The 19,880-nt window shown below is 37.7% G+C and overlaps 1 protein-coding gene across 2 annotated transcripts in view; it reads right to left on the bottom strand.

Moving 5' to 3' along the window:
- Positions 1–19,880, bottom strand: part of ANO3 (anoctamin 3) — a 349,289-nt gene that overhangs the window by 149,886 nt on the left and 179,523 nt on the right. For both annotated transcript variants that reach the window (XM_063438288.1, XM_063438287.1), the window contains exons 3-4: positions 5,427–5,551; positions 3,590–3,655 (exon numbers count right to left, since the gene is read on the bottom strand). In XM_063438288.1, the coding sequence (XP_063294358.1) occupies positions 3,590–3,655; positions 5,427–5,551 (191 nt within the window). The remainder of the gene's footprint in view (positions 1–3,589; positions 3,656–5,426; positions 5,552–19,880) is intronic.

Here is a 19,880-nt window from a genome sequence, read left to right on the forward strand (position 1 = left end):
CGACACAGAGACAATATAAATACCCTACTTAAAATAATATATAAACCAGAGAGGTTCAGTATAAGAAGCTTCTGTACATGGATTCAAATATCTTGAGCAGAAATGAGTGGGTGGATTTACGATTGTTTTAAAACGATTTTGGGTTCAAAATGTCTGACATTGAGGCAATTTACAACAAGAAAGGGAACGTATAAAGAACCTGGTGAACTATTGATGAACATAATCTGCATAACAGCTGGCAATGAAACAGCCGTGGGGACACACAGAAAACGGCTTGCATTGCTAGTAAATTTAAAACGTGCTTATTAGTAATGCTAAAATATATTCCCACGTTAGCAGGTTTCAGTATGAAGAACTACTTGTTCAGTTGAAAAGTGCATAATAAAAGTAAAATGAACAGTTACACTAAGAAAAAAAATACAAAGAAAAATATAAAAACTACAACTATTCACTCTTTAAGTAGCAATTAAACAGCCATGGGTACACAAGGTAAATGCTGCATTGCTAGAAATTTTACATTTTGCTAATCAGTTTTTATAATCAATCATGCTAAAATACTTCCCCAATTTAGCAGGTTTCAGTGTAAATAAATACTTGTTCAGTTGATAACTCCATTATAAAATTAAAATAAACAGTTAAATTAGTAAAAAAACAAATAAAAGCTACATATTTTCACTCTTTAAGTTTATGTCGACCTAGTCACGTTTTGCTCGGTGATGAATTGCATTATCATTTGTATCTGAAATAGCTAGTCTGAGAACTATCCTTATGTCATATTCAAAAAAAATCTGTATATAACCACCATCATTATTGAGACACCAAGTCCAAAACTAATTGGAAGACATTCATCTCGTTGTCCTGATTATATATGGTGGGAACGCAGGACGACGGTCCCTTGATGATATAGCTGTCACTTCTTACATGGCGCATGTGTCTCCTAATCTGATCCCTCAACAATTAACTCTATTAATGACTGGATGAGCTGGAATATGTAGCTCAGTATATTTAATGATTCTTAAAATTAACTTCAACAACAGCAAATATAAATATGTACTGGCTGGGGCAAAAAATAAAGATATCACCGTTACAGCATTCCAGATTAGAGAGCATGGTGACTCAGTGTTTTGGTCATCAGGTTCTACTGCGACCTTTATTACTCCCCAGAGTGAAAATGACCCAGAGAAAATCTAATGATAATACCTCGCTTCAGAGTGATCATATCACAATTTTAATCACATAAAAAACATACGTGTTCTATATTCATGACAATGTAGAAGACGACCAAATATAGTCCATGTATGTGTACGTGTTTTACATGTTCCTGAATATGTTGTTAATGTAACATTGCAAGTAAATAATTGGCTATACAGCTGAACAATCAGCAAACAACATCAAGTGGAAAAACAAAATCACCCACGCAAGACCATCTCTGAACACCTGTGCAGTTACAAAACCCCCGTAAGGCTATGCAAAATGCCAAGAGCAGTATTACTATTTAATTTTATTTCCAACCGTTATTTCTGTAAATATATCTCTCCATTATCTACTGTTATATAGAGAACATATAGAGAACATTATCTACTGTTATATAGAGAACATTTTATAAAATACCATAGACATTAAATGGTAAACAATACCATTTAATGTCTACGCATTACTCAAATACGACCACTACTTACTGTTTATCGAATTGGCTGTACATCAAAAAAAGGTTTTCTAATTCATTGCCATAAAAACTCTACCAAGGCTACTATTATAGGTTCCCTCCGCAAGTACACACTGCGCCTGTTATTGTCTCATGAAATGTCCACGTAGATTTTGCGTACACCTGGCTTGGCACATTTTACAGGTATTTATTGAAAGCTAAAAAAATGATGCTCAATAATAGGATTTAGTACTTAATAAAATAAGCACTAAAATTATTAGAAGAAATGTATATTTTATTATAGGATGTATTGAGAATTTGCAGTTGTTAACTTGTGTTTTTCTCTTCACATCTAGATTAGGCAAGTCTGATTTTTAATCAGAGAGGGACAGGCCATAATTTTTTACCATTTAGCAAGGAAACCAGGTGTTACTTAGTGTTTTGGAACTCCGATTAATCTCTGTGGGATACTTGAAACTTTTAGCAGTCTTTAATTAAGTCTTGCTAAATGTTAAATTCTGCAGTCCGCTTACGGATGGTAGTTGTAGGCAATAGTGACAGCCATTTTACTGATTGCCAATTTGTTGTTAAGTTATTGTGAGAAGTATAAATGTGAACCCTCCGTGCTCTCGTAAATTGCTGAGAAATCTTACTATTATCTGTTTTGAATGCTGTGGCTCTACTCACTGGAAAGACAGCAGGTAAAAGCTTAATGTTGCTGACTATGGTGTGGACATTTCCATTATTCTAGCACACTTGGGATTCCAAAACTGGTCGAATCAGACTAACTATTGCAAAATTTTTATCTTTAATGGATGGATACTCTTTTTTATGTACAATCACTTAAACCTTTTTACAGGAAATATTCCGTGAACTCAACAGAAACACTGCATTCGGTTTACTCCCGTAAAAAAAGCTAATCGATGGATACATTGGAGATTTCGTGGAAAAAAGGAGAAACAACACAGAGAGAACAGCTGCAAGAAGCAAATGTATCAAACTGCATAAATCTGGAGATAGTGAAGTAGTCAAACGAAAAATATAAATAATCAAAAAATAGAAATGTGTGTAAATCTCCCTGAGACAATAAAATTTAAAAATAGATAGAACAAATATATCAAATATCAAATACACCTAGTATTTGAATATGAGTATATATAGACAGAATAGTACACCAAATTGAGCTTTAATAGATTATGCTCTAAGTGTTCTCTGTTATATATAATCTTAATAAGAAAAGAGAGGGAATTGATGTATGAGTAAAAACCCAATAAACTACCACTAAATGAATCCTTAAAATAGTAGAGATACTAAATACCTACAAAGAGGGTCCCAAAGAATATATATAACATGGGCTAATATAATAGTGCCAAAAATATATACATGGTGTCATATAAGAGAAATAAGGAAAGAGAATATAGATATCGTGGAGCTTAGAGTTCCCACGGCATATCTATAGACAGAGCAGATAGTCAGAGCGGATATGCAGGAAAAAACGTAGCAAAAACTGCTTGACAGACTAGTAACAGTCTAGATAGCAACAATGTTAATAATTGTATATAATCTACTGGCTACATCCACTTAGCTAACTAATAGTGGTAGAGAAAAAAAATCTATCTATTTAAACATAAGTAATCCATTATAGTACCATACTGTGAAATATGTGGGCAAAAAGTGATGTCCAAAGGCGGACAATGGAACGCCTGACGCGCGTTTCAGTGCTCTTACTAGCACCTTCGTCAGAGGCAAATGTGATACTGCTCGACGAGTACTTGAAATACCCTGTGTGAGCAGTCTATTAGCCAATAGATGTCCTCTCCTAATGGGGGTCGTGGCCAAACATTTTCCGCGCAGGGACAACCTGATTAGCTCCATATCGTCGGAGGGAGTGGGGGGAGATTTCAGATATTTACTAAAATGCATGGAAAATAAAAGTGTCTGTACCTGTCCAGTATCTGTCGGGAATCTTTCGAAGATGCGTTTTTCTTTAGTCATGGTTTCTTCTTTACACTGGAAGAGATTGAAGAGTGCATTAGTTTGCCTAAATGCTTTACAGAGCAGCATTCAATACATAATCTCCAACAGGAACTCTTAAATCTTCTCCTAAGGGATCACATGTGTCACTAAGCATTGTAATAACCAATGCATTTGCAAACAAGCATGTCTGCACTAAGGCAAGGTAATAATATCCTTTCTCTGGTCCTCAAGAAACATTTACCAAGAGAATAACTTCCTAAGTTCAATATAATAAGTAATGTTAGGGTAAATCAAAGAACTGCCTACATATTTTAAATTGCAGACATTTGAAGACTTAATTTGAACCCCAGCTTTTCTGATCATACGTTATCTACTGTGATGATGTAAGAAGATGTAAGTGAAAATATTCAACCTTTACTTCGATCATGGATCTCAAACAGCCCTCTCCCCAAATGTTGATGGCCTACAACTTCCAGAATTCTCAAATTTGATGCCCAGAAAATCATGGGAGTTATAATTCAGAAGCATGGGGGGTGGAGGAGTAGAGATTGAGCAGCCTGGTGACTTATTTAGATAATTGGTGCCTTCCACACAATATGGCCTTACTATTGATTGTTTTATTTTCACATGAACCCTCTCTTTCTTTGACAAGTTTTGGTATGCCATAAAATAGCCACATGGTCTTTATCATTGTTCCCTATGATATGCAACCTTGCCATTGAATGGTTCATTTGCCAGATAACCCAAAGTAGCCAGTAAGTGTGCCATTTATCTAGTGTGCCCTGTAAGTGTGCCCTAGCAACTAGATGTTACAAGTTATCACAACAGGGTTGCATTGCCATGATGAGCATGAAACCATATTACATGAAAGTCATGGGACGGCACTTCTAATAATTTTTCAGACTAAATCAAAATATGCCCAGCTCAAGAAAATAAACTCTAAATCACATGTAAAGTCTATTCTACATCTGCACAGTCTTAATAATGAAAGGAATATGAAAATCCCATTTCTACTACAGACTCCAAATTGGGCTGTAAGGGTGATGGATGATGGGGCCACGTTAAAATTCCCCCTGAGCCCCCTATTATCCAGAGGAGTCCTATAATTGCTCCAGCGTCTTTCATCATGGGTTATGAGATGAGAGTTTAAGGCTCCTCACAATTTTCAGTTAACTTTCTAGGAGACATATTTCCTGGTTATTCTTCACAATACATGTGGATGCTGAAGAGTTAATATATGCTGAATATAGAATTACTCTACTTCAATGCAAGATGGATCATATTTAAAAGGTCCAACAAGTGCTTGTAATACATTAAAAGCAACATTTTCAAATCACTTCTTAAAAGAACACTTTGGGCACCATAACAACTTAATTGAAATGTCATGTTTTTTTTTTATAAATGAGGAGCTACTGATTGGCTTATCATGCTAGCTTGCCGCTCTAGCCAATCTGTGGCACTCCACGCTTCTTAAAAGTCGATTTCAAAAGCCGGATGATGCTGGGGGAACTGGAGATCCAGTGCTGGAGACAAACTTTGGGGTTAAACTTTTCGAGAACGGTTTAGCCCATTCAGGTAAGAAAGCACCAAGTGATCTCCTGGCACCATAACAACTTAATTAAGATTAAGTTGTTATGGTGCTCGGAGTGTTCCTTTAATTCGTTCTGTGTTCATTTTAAATATTCCATGTGTTATAATACTTTCTCTAACATATTTTATTTAATGACAATTGATTTAATTGTCTGTTTACCAAATGCAATACTTTTCACACAAATATTGATTCAGATCAGGCATTTGAGATTACCTTTTGAGATTTCCGAGAGCTTTGCTTTTGCCTGCTCAGTTTATGCTGAATGAGCAGAGATTGATCTGTACGGCCGTCGTAAGCTCCATGCTCAGACTCATCTGTGTAGGTATCTTTTGCTAAATCTAAACAGAGAACAGGTCTTGTTACATCAGACAGGCAGTAATGCTTGAATTAAGAACAGTTTACACAAAAGATCTCAATTAGAGAAGATCAAATATATTGCTACTAGTTATGGAACATTACTTTCATTGCTTTTGGGAGTCTGGGTTTCATCTGTGCATTTTGTAGGCACAGACCATAGTATAAACTTTTTTTTTTTTTTTCTGTTTGGTTGAAAATACCAAGAAACTAATTAGAATACAGATTTCAATTAAAAGTAAAAACAAAGTGAATGGGCCCTTATGATGACAATAGCACATGGATACATTAAAGGTTATTTCTATAATGTATTTCTTGATCTTCTTTGGTAAGTGGATGGTGGGAAACCATACAAATATATAGCCTACACACCTGCTCTACACAAAGTGGCACGGACACAAACATTCTATGGATAAGGGAAAGTGGCGTTACTGCCCTCCCTTCTATTACCTCAATACAATCATAGAGGTACGTAGAAACATAGAAACATAGAATGTGACGGCAGATAAGAACCATTTGCATTCGGTCCATCTAGTCTGCCCAATTTTCTAAATTCTTTCATTAGTCCCTGGCCTTATCTTGTAGTTAGGATAGCCTTATGCCTATCCCACGCATGCTTAAACTCCTTTACTGTGTTAACCTCTACCACTTCAGCTGGAAGGCTATTCCATGCATCCACTACCCTCTCAGTAATGTAATACTTCCTGATATTAATTTTAAACCTTTGCCCCTCTAATTTAAGACTATGCCCTCTTGTTGTATTTGTGTAGGTAGAAAGAGCACTCTTAAAGTAAGCATACATGTTATACATTTACTGGCTCTTTCACCTTAAGGACAACTTAAAGCTGAATTTGTACTTTATTGTGGATATAAATTTCCCTTTAACTTTTTCAATTGCTCTGCAATCATTATCAGCTTTCTCTAAAATGCTGGAGTTCATAAAATAATTTATTTAAAAAATCTTCTTACAAATTTATAGAGAAAAATACAACAAAACCGCATAGTAATACAACATTGTCATTGTTTCAAGGACCTATCTTTTTATTATACACACAGTACACCTTCAGGTAAGGGTTCTGAATTAATATATATATAAAAATGTAAAAAACAAAAATGACAATAAAATGGTATACGTGATATCACTGTGCTTTTAGTAATGTGCAACCACACGATGCCTGTACATATGAGAAATATACAGCAGGACTTAAAATGATACCTTCATCACGCATGTCTCTTGTTTTTTAGAAGGAGGCTAAGTACCATTACATAATGACTAGCACATCATCTTTCGTGAAGTGCTTAAATGAAATGACTAGTCTCTTGGCTCCACCTGTACAACCTGCCTTTAGGGCTAATTTGCTGTAATGTCTATAATTGCAGCATTGTAATATCCTGTCAATATTATGAACATAAAAGAAAATAGATTACCTGAAAGGCTGTAAAGTGTCTATTTTCTGAAATTCTTTCCCGTGTTTGATTTTTGTACACTGACCTTTTCAGACTAAAGGAGTCACCAATAGATAAGCTATTTTGCCCAAGGGATATTCAGACATTAATATCTTTATAATATCATCTTTACAGAAAGCCACAAGCACTAGGCTGAGCAGCCGGGGATCCTAACAAGTCACCGGATGATGCATCTGGAAAAATACCTTCTGCCTCATGGTAACAGTCTCAGGGGTACAATCATGGATGAAATCATTCATTCCCTACCACCTTTCAGCGCTATGGATACAGACCATGTCCTGGAAAGCCTGAATAAGACATCTATTTATAACTTGGTGCTACAAACAACGCTGAACACATAATGAACAAAAATGCTCGGCTTATTGGATTAATGATTTCTATTAACTCGTGCAATGCAAGGAGAGTGTTTATATCAAACAATTATACAACTCTGTAAATAGAATTCTAAATATTGGTGACTTGAGCTTTGATTTTCTTTCAGCTGTGTTGAATTCAGATGCTGAAGTTGTTATGTTAGACATATCCATAACTAGCCTTATTTTTCAAAGAAGGTAAAGCTGGTTATATGGTTCAGTTGGTTACTACACCAACTGCAGAACTAAAGGTTCTCAGCTTGCCCCAGTCAACTTCACATTTCATCTTTAAAACTAACATTGAGTTAGTTGGGTAATGGTAAACTTTATTAATAGGATACACTTGGATAAAAAGAAAATTTAAATAAAAATGTTTGGTGGTCAGTAGACCAAACGAAGATAAATAAAAATGGCTGTCAGAAAGTGGGAGAGGTGGGATAGTGATTTATAATTATAAACATTAATAAAAAAAATAATAAAAAAAATATATAACATTAAGATTATATGAAGATATTTAACCATTTTAAGGACAGAGGTCTCAATTTAATAAGCTTTCCAAATGATTCAACACCCAAAAACATTTTAAATGACACCTACTAAAATTCCCCTACACTTTAAAGTGACACTCCACTGCCCAAATACAAAGAGAAACAAAACACAGTTTAGCAGATATACCCCAAATGAAAACACGAATGCATTTAATTATGCATTTTTTTATTGGGGTTATATCTAAAAGCATCTATTAAAGTTGCAGTTCTCTTGTCTGCTGACTTTGCAAGTCCTTCCCTTCTATCTCCGCCCGGACTTTCTGTGGCTGTCCAATCACAGATTCCCCAGTGCAGCTCAATGAGAAGTCTTTGCAAGGCAGGCGCTCTGGGCAATGGTCTGTGTCATGCATTTAGTTTCACTGAGCTAAACAAACCAGGAAGTAACAGGACCGGTTGTCTGATTGAAAGTCAGGGGCTGTATCAAGATTCATTTACAAAAGCAATAATATAGACTTGGAGTTTGGAGGATAGCACCAATTCGTAATATCTACTAAAAGGGATTCATTGTCATTTAAAAAAAATAAATATATAAACATTTCTTGAAGGAATAGCATATCAGATACAAGTACAATTTAATTCAAAAAAGTGCCAATTTCTATTAAAATCTGCACTTTTTTTAAAATTTAATAAAAAATGACACGCTCTTCACAAATAAAGTATTTAAGCAAGCTAAAGTGCTTTACGGGTCCACAGTGTGACTTTAATAGTGACTTCTGTATATAAATGATTGGAAAGTTTCTCTGACTGTATTGAATCATTTGGAAAATTGATTAAATCGAGGCCACAGTTCTTTTAATTCTGTACATTTGCTATTTTAGTGGATAACCCTGAAAGTCATTACATTTGTAATCATCAATCTTACTTTAAAAGTTTAATTTCACATCTTATTATTTGCGGTTATTACGATTTAATTATATGTTTATAAAATACAAGCACAAAACAGCTGGTGTATATATTATCTCGAGGACTGAAAATTAAAAAAAGCAGAACATTTAAACCTACAGGAAATCCGTGCAATATGGAGAAAGGACATTGAAGTCCAAAGCTCTAATAGCAGAGCATGTTGAGGAACATTCTCTTAGTTTCCTTAGATATTTCTGCACATTTAGAACTTTGCTACTGATTTGATCCTTATACATAACCCACAGAGGGCATCATTTGGAAATTAAAAGAAGACATCTGATATAGCTCAAAAACCTAAAATGTTAGCAGAAACATTACATTGGTTGAATTTTAATTGTTACAATTTTAGAACACTACACTGGGATGCCATAGCGTTTCTTGTACTATTTTGTGTATTGTGCAATGTGCGTAGCTGTCTTTATTGAAGGACAAATGGAGCAGTGACATTGGACCCAGTTGTTCTTTAACGGTTCGCAGAAGCCACTCCTTGGGTCGTTTACAACTGTCCATGTTAATGGTGTACCAGCAACACCTATGCTAAGCATGGTGAAACTATCATATGCTGAATCCTGTCCATTCTGCATGGTGAGTGTCGGTGCTTGTGGCCGATCTGGCAGGTGATCACTTGCAGTGGGCTCCTAACAGGAAGCAACAGGAAGCCAGCAGAATTTACCATTAAGCAAATCGTTGTTCATTAGGAGACCAAGTTAGCCTCCGTGGCTGTAGGTCACAGTATTCACATTCTGCTCCCAGCACTCAAATACTGCACACAACCCCCATAACCCCTAGTCAACATGCAGGCCTTACCGAAAGCATTCACACCCTGCATACAATATTCACACATTTATCCAATATTCTACATTCAAACATTTACACACAGCATCTATTTAGAACATGATATACTACATCAGTATTCACATTCTGCACACAACTATGTTTGTGAGAATGAGAAAGAATGTGCCATTAAAATCCTTATCAACCCAAGAATCCAGGAACTGACCACAGGGAGGCATGTCCAGAGTCGCACTGATTTAAAGATATTACCAGCAATGTTTTCCATTTTTTTGTATCTTTTTAATAGCAAGGAGATTTAATAAAATACCATTTTTTTTCTGTATTTAGGTCAATACGGAAACAAGGTTAAAGAAAGGCAAGAGGAATGTTTTCATCAGTGTTCTGACATTGATCCAAGAAAAGCTGATTTCTGGTAGCCATGCCAATGTGTGAATTCTCTGCCACAGAATCTACTTCTGAGTAACTTGTTTTAAACATTGATTGTATTCCATAAAAGCATAAATCAGACCCATTGGATGCTAACTGATTTTTAAAAAAGCTTGATTTGTATCAATAGAAGAATGAGAAGACAGAATGTGAGGTTTCAATATTTGCTGGCTACTTCACACTGCATGTATGTGCAACTCCAGAGATGGATGAGGTGGGCTGCAGGGCAAGTGTCTCACAAGCTGCCTGTGAAATGAGGATTAGCATCATTTTGCCTCTTGTTGTTTATCCGGCTTCCAGCAGTGTCTCTGCCGGAGAAAGAGGACAAAATACATTCTACTACTGTCCGTGTTGCACCAGCCCTTGCCCTTAACATTAGTGTTGCATTGTAGTAATACAAACAAAAAGATTAAGCACTGTAACAGTCTAGTTAGTGGATAGCAGCAACAGCTTGCCAAGGTAGTCACTTCTTGGCTGTAGTAATAGTACTTATTTGCAGTTGGTTGGTAGTTCCGCTTTAAATAATTGGATATGAAAAACAAAAACAGAAAAAGTATACCTAAATCATGGACAGAAATGGATGTAGAGAGCCACTTACATTAGATAGAGCTTCTGACCAGCTCTATGATTTTGGATTTGATTTTGGATTTGATATATTCTAAGGTGGGGACTGTTCCACTCAAGCCCAAAATCATAGAGAGTCAGAGGCTCTATCTAATGTAAGTGGCTCTCTACATCCATTTCTGTCCATGATTTAGATATACTTTTTCTGTTTTTGTTTTTCATATCCAATTATTTAAAGCGGAACTACCAACCAACTGCAAATAAGTACTATTACTCCAGCCAAGAAGAGACTACCTTGGCAAGCTGTTGCTGCTATCCACTAACTAGACTGTTACAGTGCTTAATCTTTCTGTTTGTATTACTACAATGCAACACTAATGTTAAGGGCAAGGGCTGGTGCAACACGGACAGTAGTAGAAGGTATTTTGTACTGTAATTACGTACCAATATATTTAATTAATTAAACATTGCTATTGCATTTATAAAGATTAAAAAAAATGAATAAACTAAGATCTCAGCTTGTCTCCTTTATGCAAGTCTTGAGTTTCCATATTCATTGTTGGGTACACGTATTTGTGGGAAATGTGCAGCTGCTGACCATGTTCTCCTCATTTCCTCTTTGTGGCTACGTTTTTGCTTGCTACTGTACCAACTATGAGGTTGCATTTATTGTGTGTATGGTGTGACTTTAAGAGAAGCAGGCTTCTGAAACACATTTGATATTAAAATTCTAGAATAACATATATACCTAGGAATAAATAAAACATTACTGCTTGTTTAAGATTCATTCAATGTATATTAGAGTATTTTCAAACCACCATAGTGTGCCAGTCTAATTATTTATTTACTTGTGTTTTAAAACATTAATGACAGCGTTGCTTGCTTCCATTTGAGCTTCTATGCCTTTAGGATGGCTGTTTCTACTTAGCCTCAATTAAGTAATGGTTGCAGTTCTTTTGGCACTCTTATAGACAATGTTCTATGGACAGCGTTGGGCTAGCTACATTAGGCCTGGGCTGGGGGCAACAAAAACAAGTAGCCCAACATGAGGCCAAACCAATACATTGTATGTTTTATACTAATACATAAATGAACAACCATAAGAAGAAGACAATAGTGATATAGTATATTTAGTCATTGTGCTCTGAGTTAGCAGCCCACAAACCTCTCCAAGGAGTCCATGGAAGAGGGGTGAGGGGGGGAGTTACCCGCTTACCACTTCCTCCATGTCTGTGAATATGTTTATATTAGTTACATAGTTACATAGGCTGAAAAGAGACTTGCGTCCATCAAGTTCAGCCTTCCTCACATTTGTTTTTTTGCTGTTGATCCAAAAGAAGGCAAAAAAAAGTTTGAAGCACAATTTTGCAACAAGCTAGGAAAAAAAATTCCTTCTTGACCCCAGAATGGCAGTCAGATTTATCCTTGGATCAAGCAGTTTATTACCCTACATTGAAAGATTATATCCTTGAATATTCTGTTTTTGCAAGTATGCATCTAGTAGCTGTTTGAACATCTGTATGGACTCTGATAAAACCACTTCTTCAGGCAGAGAATTCCACATCCTGATTGTTCTTACAGTAAAAAAAACCTTTCCTTTGCCTTAGACGAAATCTTCTTTCTTCCAGTCTAAACGCATGACCTCGTGTCCTATGTAAAGTCCAGTTTGTGAATAGATTTCCACACAATGGTTTGTATTGGCCCCGAATATATTTGTATAATGTTATCATATCCCCTCTCAGACGACGTTTTTCTAAACTAAATAGGTTTAAATTTGTTAACCTTAGAATATAAAATGCAAATATTCTCCTTTTTACGTATTGTAAATGTACTGAAAGTGTGGACTTTTACCCAAGACAAACATTGGATATATGCTACCTAAACAGTATATAATAAGCAAATGCTTGTTTCAAATGTTGTCCCTAATTTTTACTGATCAGCTGCTACATAATGTATCACAACTGTTAGAGTATTGACTATTGGCTATTTACTGACAGCAAGCTTTCACCAATACCATCAGGTAATTACTGGCTGCTGTATAATTGTTTTTAAAGACAATTGTTAAGTAGTGGCTGACTAAATTAAAACCTTTGCCTTAGTTGAGTCTGTCCATGTCTGAAAGGGTTAAACGTTTTTTGCTTCATTTCTGCTTCATAGATAAAGGTAAATAAAGGGTTTAAGCCTTTGCCTTAGTTGAGTCCTTGCACGTCTAAAAGGGTTAAAAGCGAATTCCTTCATTTCTGCTTCTATCAGCAGTCTTTGAAGCACATTCCTTTCTGAAAAGTTACTTTTGTTAACCCTGGTATTCTTAGCATTGCCTAGAAAGGACCCCTAAGTAAGTAATTTGTGATGGACCGCCTGGCACCCCGACTGGGTGCCTCCGCCAATTGATGCTTCCTAGCTGATGCTGAGGACCATAAGCACCACACTGGACACCATAGGCACCGAAGCCCCTAAGCAGCCGCAGCTTGGCTGGGATCTCACCATCCCTTGCCATCCTGGACCAACCTTTTGGATATAGTTTCCAGTAGGAAAGCCTCTCCTGTAAGAGAATATAGCTGTGAAGCTCGTATAAGAGCTAGTGGTTATTGCCTGTATAGCTGTTCTCTACAATCACGAGATGAGGCTGCATGTTGAGGGTAAAGTGAACTGATTTATTGGTAGCCACACTGGCCTTTTATGCAAGTCCCCATGCAAGGGGTACTCCAACATGGACCTTGTGGGGAACTACAATATAAAATGACAGACCAATAACAACGATGTTTAAATGCATGACACTCCCATATACAAACATACAATCCCTCCCCTCTGCCTGGGAGATAATTGAGTCAGATACTGTATTAACTCAATTATCTCCAGGCAGAAAAAACACACATTTTTATGAAACCCCAAACGTACCCCTAAAACTCATGGAAACCCCAGAAAAGTTATATCCCATGATAGCCCCAATCTGGGTGAACAACATATCCAAAAATCACCCAGATTGGTTCAGAGGTTCGGGATTTCCATGGAGGTCTATTTTTAACCGACCGCACACAGAATTACTGTCCAAATATAGTTCCAGGAAATCAGGCTGTGTGGTCTGTCTACTTCGGGGATTCGAAGTAGAATATAAAAAAACGAACGTATAGCTTCGGGAGTAGGCTCAGTTTATGTCTCTCGTCCGAGAGTTTATGCCCACCGAACGCCTTTCGATTCCCATTCATATAGCCGAACATCTGTGGAAGGTATGTGTTTAGTGGTGTTCGAGCTGTCAAGTGTCCAATTTGAGTTCCATGTACTCGACGACCAAACATCGCTCATTGTGCTCACGGCTTAAGATGGCCGCCGCCACATGTTTGAATGCCAGCCGACCGCTTAGAAATCGCAAGGGAGTTAGAAGTGCTGCTTCGAACCACTTCAGGAGTTTGAAGTGCCGCTTCAAAAACAGTGTCTTCAACCACAGTTTATCACAGGGGCCTTAGTCACAGGGCAGGAGGCTGGCAAACAGGCCCCTCCAAGAACCAGTGGGGAGGTTCTGTTTGCCACATGATTGTTGCTTGTTTTTCATGTACACATGCGCAGTAGACTGATGCCATTTTATATATGCAATACTCTCTCAATTAAAAGATGAGATGATATTTGAACTACAACGGAGTAAGTCTGTGGTTTTATTATTGCATTTAATTAATAGCCTCTGGTTATCTCTTGGATGATTTATCCATCTTAATTTCTATACCACCCTCAAAATACAACATTTGCCTTTTTACAAGAGCAAGGAATTTAACAACTCTTAATAGGAAAAAATGGTATATGTCTTTACATCAAAATCACGTAAAAACATGTTAGACCTTATCAAACTCCAATAAAATTTAAGAAAATGCCAGACATATGACACAAAACATTAAATTCATTCTATGATTAAAATATATTTGTAATTTAAATAAACATTTAAAATAGCAGAAATTAACTTTTACCAGCAAGTGTTAAGAGGACACTTTACACAACATGTGTTTCTATACTTTACCAGTATGTGGCTACTCAATACGTGGCCGGTACCTTTGCGAGGAGAAATTACTGGTGGCTAGCCAGTAAAAAAAACAGTCAGTAATTAGTAGCCTCTAATAGGTACAGACTGTTTTAGAGGAAGGAAATATAATTGTAGAAAACCTGATATACTGCGGTTACGATGCACATAGGAAAACTTGGGCTCAGGAAATGTAAATGAGAACAGACTTGATACAGTCAGGGGAAATACGTGAGCTGCCTGCAAACCGATATAGACCTATCATACATGTAATATGTGAGGCAGAGCTCATTTATATGATCTTAACATCCTATCATCTTATCATATTTGTGATGCCTATGCTGTAGTAGTGTTAATTAGCTCTGGTTTATATCAATATTGCATTTTTACCTGTTATTTGTAAAGAATTACATTTTTTCTCTCCTTTTATAAATGTATATTTTGTATATAAGTTATGTAAAGTATATAAGTTATGTATTTATGTAAACATAAATTAGTTGCAAATTATTTGGAACTGGACACAAAGTGCATCTTACGTTGCAAACACTGCGGCTCACTCAGCTTTGTTTTTTGTTCTTTTTTTTACACTGAGTGCCTTTTCGGTCTACTGCAGCAGATTGCAGTGAGAAAGGGTCATAAATAACCCAGTGACTATAGAGCTAGCCTTGACACAGTGCTCTGCTCAGGTATGTCACTCAAACACAATGAATGAATCACAATCATGTGTGAATGTAAAATGGATTTACTCTTTATGATGACTCTTCTATGCAGAGGAAGTATAATTTCCCTGTATGCATACACGCACATACACACAGACACTGACAAACATCACTGGATCAGAGCCTGGAGATTTGCAGCAAAGAAATATTCAGACCATTCATCCACTAAACCTTGGATTGACTGAAAGCTACGCATGTTCACAGATAGAAAATTTGTTTAATCTGAGTCGTTTTTTCCGAAAATTTGAAATGATTTAGTATATTTTTTAGTTTTATATATTTTCGTTCAAAATGTAATGAGGATAAACCGGGGGCGTGGCCAACAGCGAAACTGAGCGGACGTCTTCCCACGGAGCTCCGCTCAGACCCAGAGCAAAAACACGGAAAACACCACAAAATCGTGGAAATTCCACCCAAGAGACAGACACCCCCCAAGCAGAGAGAATCGGGAAGAAAAACAAGAGGCCCCAACAGCAAGATATCAGACTAGCTTTCGAGAGGCCTGCGACCTCACAGAGACCTAAGATGGCCCGAAGGACACACCCGAGGCATCTGAAGCCTTCCAGGAAGAGGAAGACTCACTGCCCTCTCCTCGATCCTACACCACGGAGTCTAAGGAAGACGAAGCACCTGCCACAAAAGGCGACATAAAAAGGCTCCTGATGGAGATGAGACAGATCTGAAGGGACCACCTGCAGAAAGTGCAGATGGAGGTGGAGGAGGTACGGCAAAAAATCAACAGCCTAGAAACAAGAGAAACCTCCAGAGATGAAAAACTCCAGACCTCAAGCCGAGATATACAAGATCAGGTAAAAAAAATTAGACGCACAATTATTACAATGGAGGTCAGACACAGGCGAAAAAACTTACGCCTCAGAGGCATCCCTGAAGAGGTCGATAACACACAGCTCCTACCCTATGCTCACACCCTCCTGACAGTCATGGGAATTACAGATGCACCTGACGTACCTCAGATCACTTCGGCGTTTAGAGTACGGAAGTCTGCTGCAGCACCCATCGCAGCACCCAGAGATGTTATTGTGCTGACCCGGTACTCCGCGAGATCTGCCATAATGACTAAATCCAGAGAACTGGGAATAGTATCAATCGAGGGCCACAGGGTAGCTATATACCCAGACACACCATTCTCTGTACTCGTGGAGAAAAGACAACTGGCACCTATAGCCAGGAAACTAAGAGACGCAAATATCAGGTACCGCTGGGGCACACACTTACTTCAGAGGATGATCTGGAGACCTTCCTACAAAAGACTGGCTTGACAAACATGTCACAGCAAGGGACACCACCTCCTAACAAGAATCAAGGGCAACCTGAGAGCACCAACAAAAACCGGCAAAGTGCGCCGTCCAGCAACTCAATAAAGAGGCTGACTCCACTTCCCAAGGCTGCTAGATCTAGACCCGACAAGTAGCGGAGGCCACACAGAGGCAGAAGGAGTAAAAAGACCCCTTTATGACACACTATGACACAATGGTCCATGGGACTATGCCACCTAGTATCAACATAAAGTCAACAAAGACTGACCAACATCTGGCCACAGATCCCTATTGTTTTACCCATTACCGTTAACATACCCATTGTGACATTAATATGTATAAACACACTTTATACTTAATCGAATATAAAGGAAAAGATTTATATGTTATTCTAAATTAAATAAAATACACATTTTAAAAAAAAAATGAGGATAAACCAACTTCTCTTTTAACCTCTCATTCGTGGTGACTGAGGGGTGTAAAATGGAAACAGCGGATAGCATAGCTCCCCCATCTTCTTTCCCATCTTCTGGGACTAAGAGGTACTATTTTAAATCACCCCAAGCCGCACCATCACCCAGTGCCATGGTTGACGGGTTAAATTAGTTCAGGACCCTGAAATATGCAATAAATAGAGCCTACGGTGAAATCATTATGTTAGACCCCAATATTAAAAGAATGAGAATTTAAACCTCCCTCATGACCCCAGGCCCTTAACATATTATCATCTGGTTTATTGGAATCCGTCTTTGAGGCGTCTTTTTCCACTTTTCACATTTCTGCTCCTTTGGTCTAGCTTCTAATGAGAATGCCATGGTTAATAAGACATGCGCATTAGAGCTCTCCATAGGAAAGCATTGAAAATGCTTTTCAATGCTTTCCTTTGGGGAATTGAGTGACACTGGAGGTCCTCACACAGCGTGAGGACATCCAGCAACGCTCTAGCACAGGTTTCCTGTGCTATGGACACGGAAGTGCCCTCTAGTGGCTGTCTAGTAGACAGCCACTAGAGGTGGAGTTAACCCTGCAAGATAATTATTGCAGTTTATAAAAAAACTGCAATAATTACACTTGCAGGGTTAAGGGTAGTGGGAGTTGGCACCCAGACCACTCCAATGGGTGGTTTGGGTGCCTGGAGTGTCCCTTTAAATACTGCATTGCGAACTATCAAAAACACAATGTGTTTTCCTAAACAGTGGGACGGAGCTGTCAGTATGCTAATAAAATACATTTGCATAACAGATTTTATTAACAAAATATTTCACACTTTCAATATTTTTCCAAAAAGCCACATGTACACATTAGCAAGCTGTTGTAGTCAAATTAATTGTATATAGAGTGAGAAATGAGAAAAAAAAATCACGGTTTTATGTTCAAACTGACAATGTGTTATTTATTGAAGTCTGTTATATGCAAAATTATAGCCATTTATAGTATTATCTCATTTGTAATGCAGTATCATATGTTCTGCTGGAGGAGGGCGTCTATAATTTACACACATCACTCTAGATAAGTGTTACAGTTAACCAATTATCCAGGATTTGTGGACAGAGCTTTGTATTTAAATAATAACCCTCATTCATACCACTGTGGCTTTATATCTCTAACCTTTTCATCTTTCTCTTTAATTGTGAAAGTTCCATTGTTTGCTCTCTTGAAATATGTTGCCATTAACATCATTGGCTAGGGCACACAGGACGCCTTTCTTAATACTGGTGCTGTGCTACAACATTTATGTATTTGCATCATTTAGTCTACTTTTCACATCAGGACAATCACAGAAAATGCAAATTAACTGTAGGACAGTGGAACGCAAACTCTGAGATACGTATACTACACATTGAGAGTCCCCTGATACATGAAAAGGCACGCACAGCTCAACTTGCAATCTAAAATTGGAAAGTCAGCCTTGTGTGTACGCTCTTACATGGGCAGAAGTGCTCCTTTACACAATATGAAAGGAAAAATGGGGGTAGAGAGATAGAAATCACAAACTGGTACTATCCCACCAGGCAGAGCTATTGGGAGGTAAGTACAAGTGTAAACATGTTACTGGGGTAAAATGCTGAATCCAAAATGGCATCACTATATATATCTCTCCATTTGTGTTACTAGTTGGGATTGTTGGCTATTTCCTCATTAAAGAGTGTCATAAGGACAACTTGGATATTATTTTTTTTATTTTTTTTAAGTCTCAATGGACAGTTCTGCTAGGCTACATATTATTTTTTTATACTCAACACAAATATATTTGTCATATATTTATTAATTAATCACGTTTTACCTTTTCATTTTTCTTTTTACTTTTTCACATTTTATAAATACATTTGTAGCGGAGCTGCGATGCTGAGACTGAATATCTCCGCTGTAATCCTCTGGAGCTGGAAGGGAAGTGCTGGTTAGTAGATATAGCCCATTCCCCCAGTAACTGGACGACACACAGATCTGGGAGTCAACTGATTTTATTTTGGGGCCACACGGCTTTTATGCACAGACCCCTACATGGGGTCTCCTGTACAAAAATACAGGGCTTTTCCTTCCAAGATCCTCTGTGCCTGAGAGATAATTGCATGAGAAAAAAACTAAAACTCAATTATCTCTCAGGTACAGAAACATCTATTATATTTTAAACACCCTTAAAAATTTTTTTAATACATCAGAACCCCACAAAGTCACATCACCGAATAGCTTGGATCTGATCGCACACTTTGCTGAAATATCACTCAGATCCCTTCCTTGGTTTGGGAACGCCATTCGAATGAAGTTTTGACCGGTCGGCCACAAGATTATGCCCCAAAACAGTTCCAGAGAAAACAAGACAACGACCGATCATCTTTTGGGGGTTCTCGCATGAACACTGGCAAATGCTCCCCCTGTCTGTTATGGTACGAATGCTCCCCCTGTTCAGTAGTTTATGCCTCCCGAACGCCATTATCATAACTGTTCAGGAAGTTGGTTGGGCAGCGGTACCATTTTACTAGGTGTTCACAGGGTCACGTAGCCGAAAACAGTTCCACGCCATCAAAAACCATGTACCGCTGCACGCGTTCAGGAGACAAAATGGCCGCCAATTGTTTGAACACGTGCGTTCGGTTATAAAAATGGCGGCCACACAGGGAAAGCAATTGAACTAAAAACCAAGTTGTGGTTAACAGCGAGGGGTGGTCGGTACTTAATAGGTGCGAACAAGGGACCACACATAGTTGGTTCAGTAAACAAACAGGGGTGTATGGACAGCCGAAAAAAGGGAATAGA

Source organism: Pelobates fuscus, chromosome 12, assembly GCF_036172605.1.
Source record: "Pelobates fuscus isolate aPelFus1 chromosome 12, aPelFus1.pri, whole genome shotgun sequence".
Lineage (NCBI taxonomy): Eukaryota > Metazoa > Chordata > Amphibia > Anura > Pelobatidae > Pelobates > Pelobates fuscus.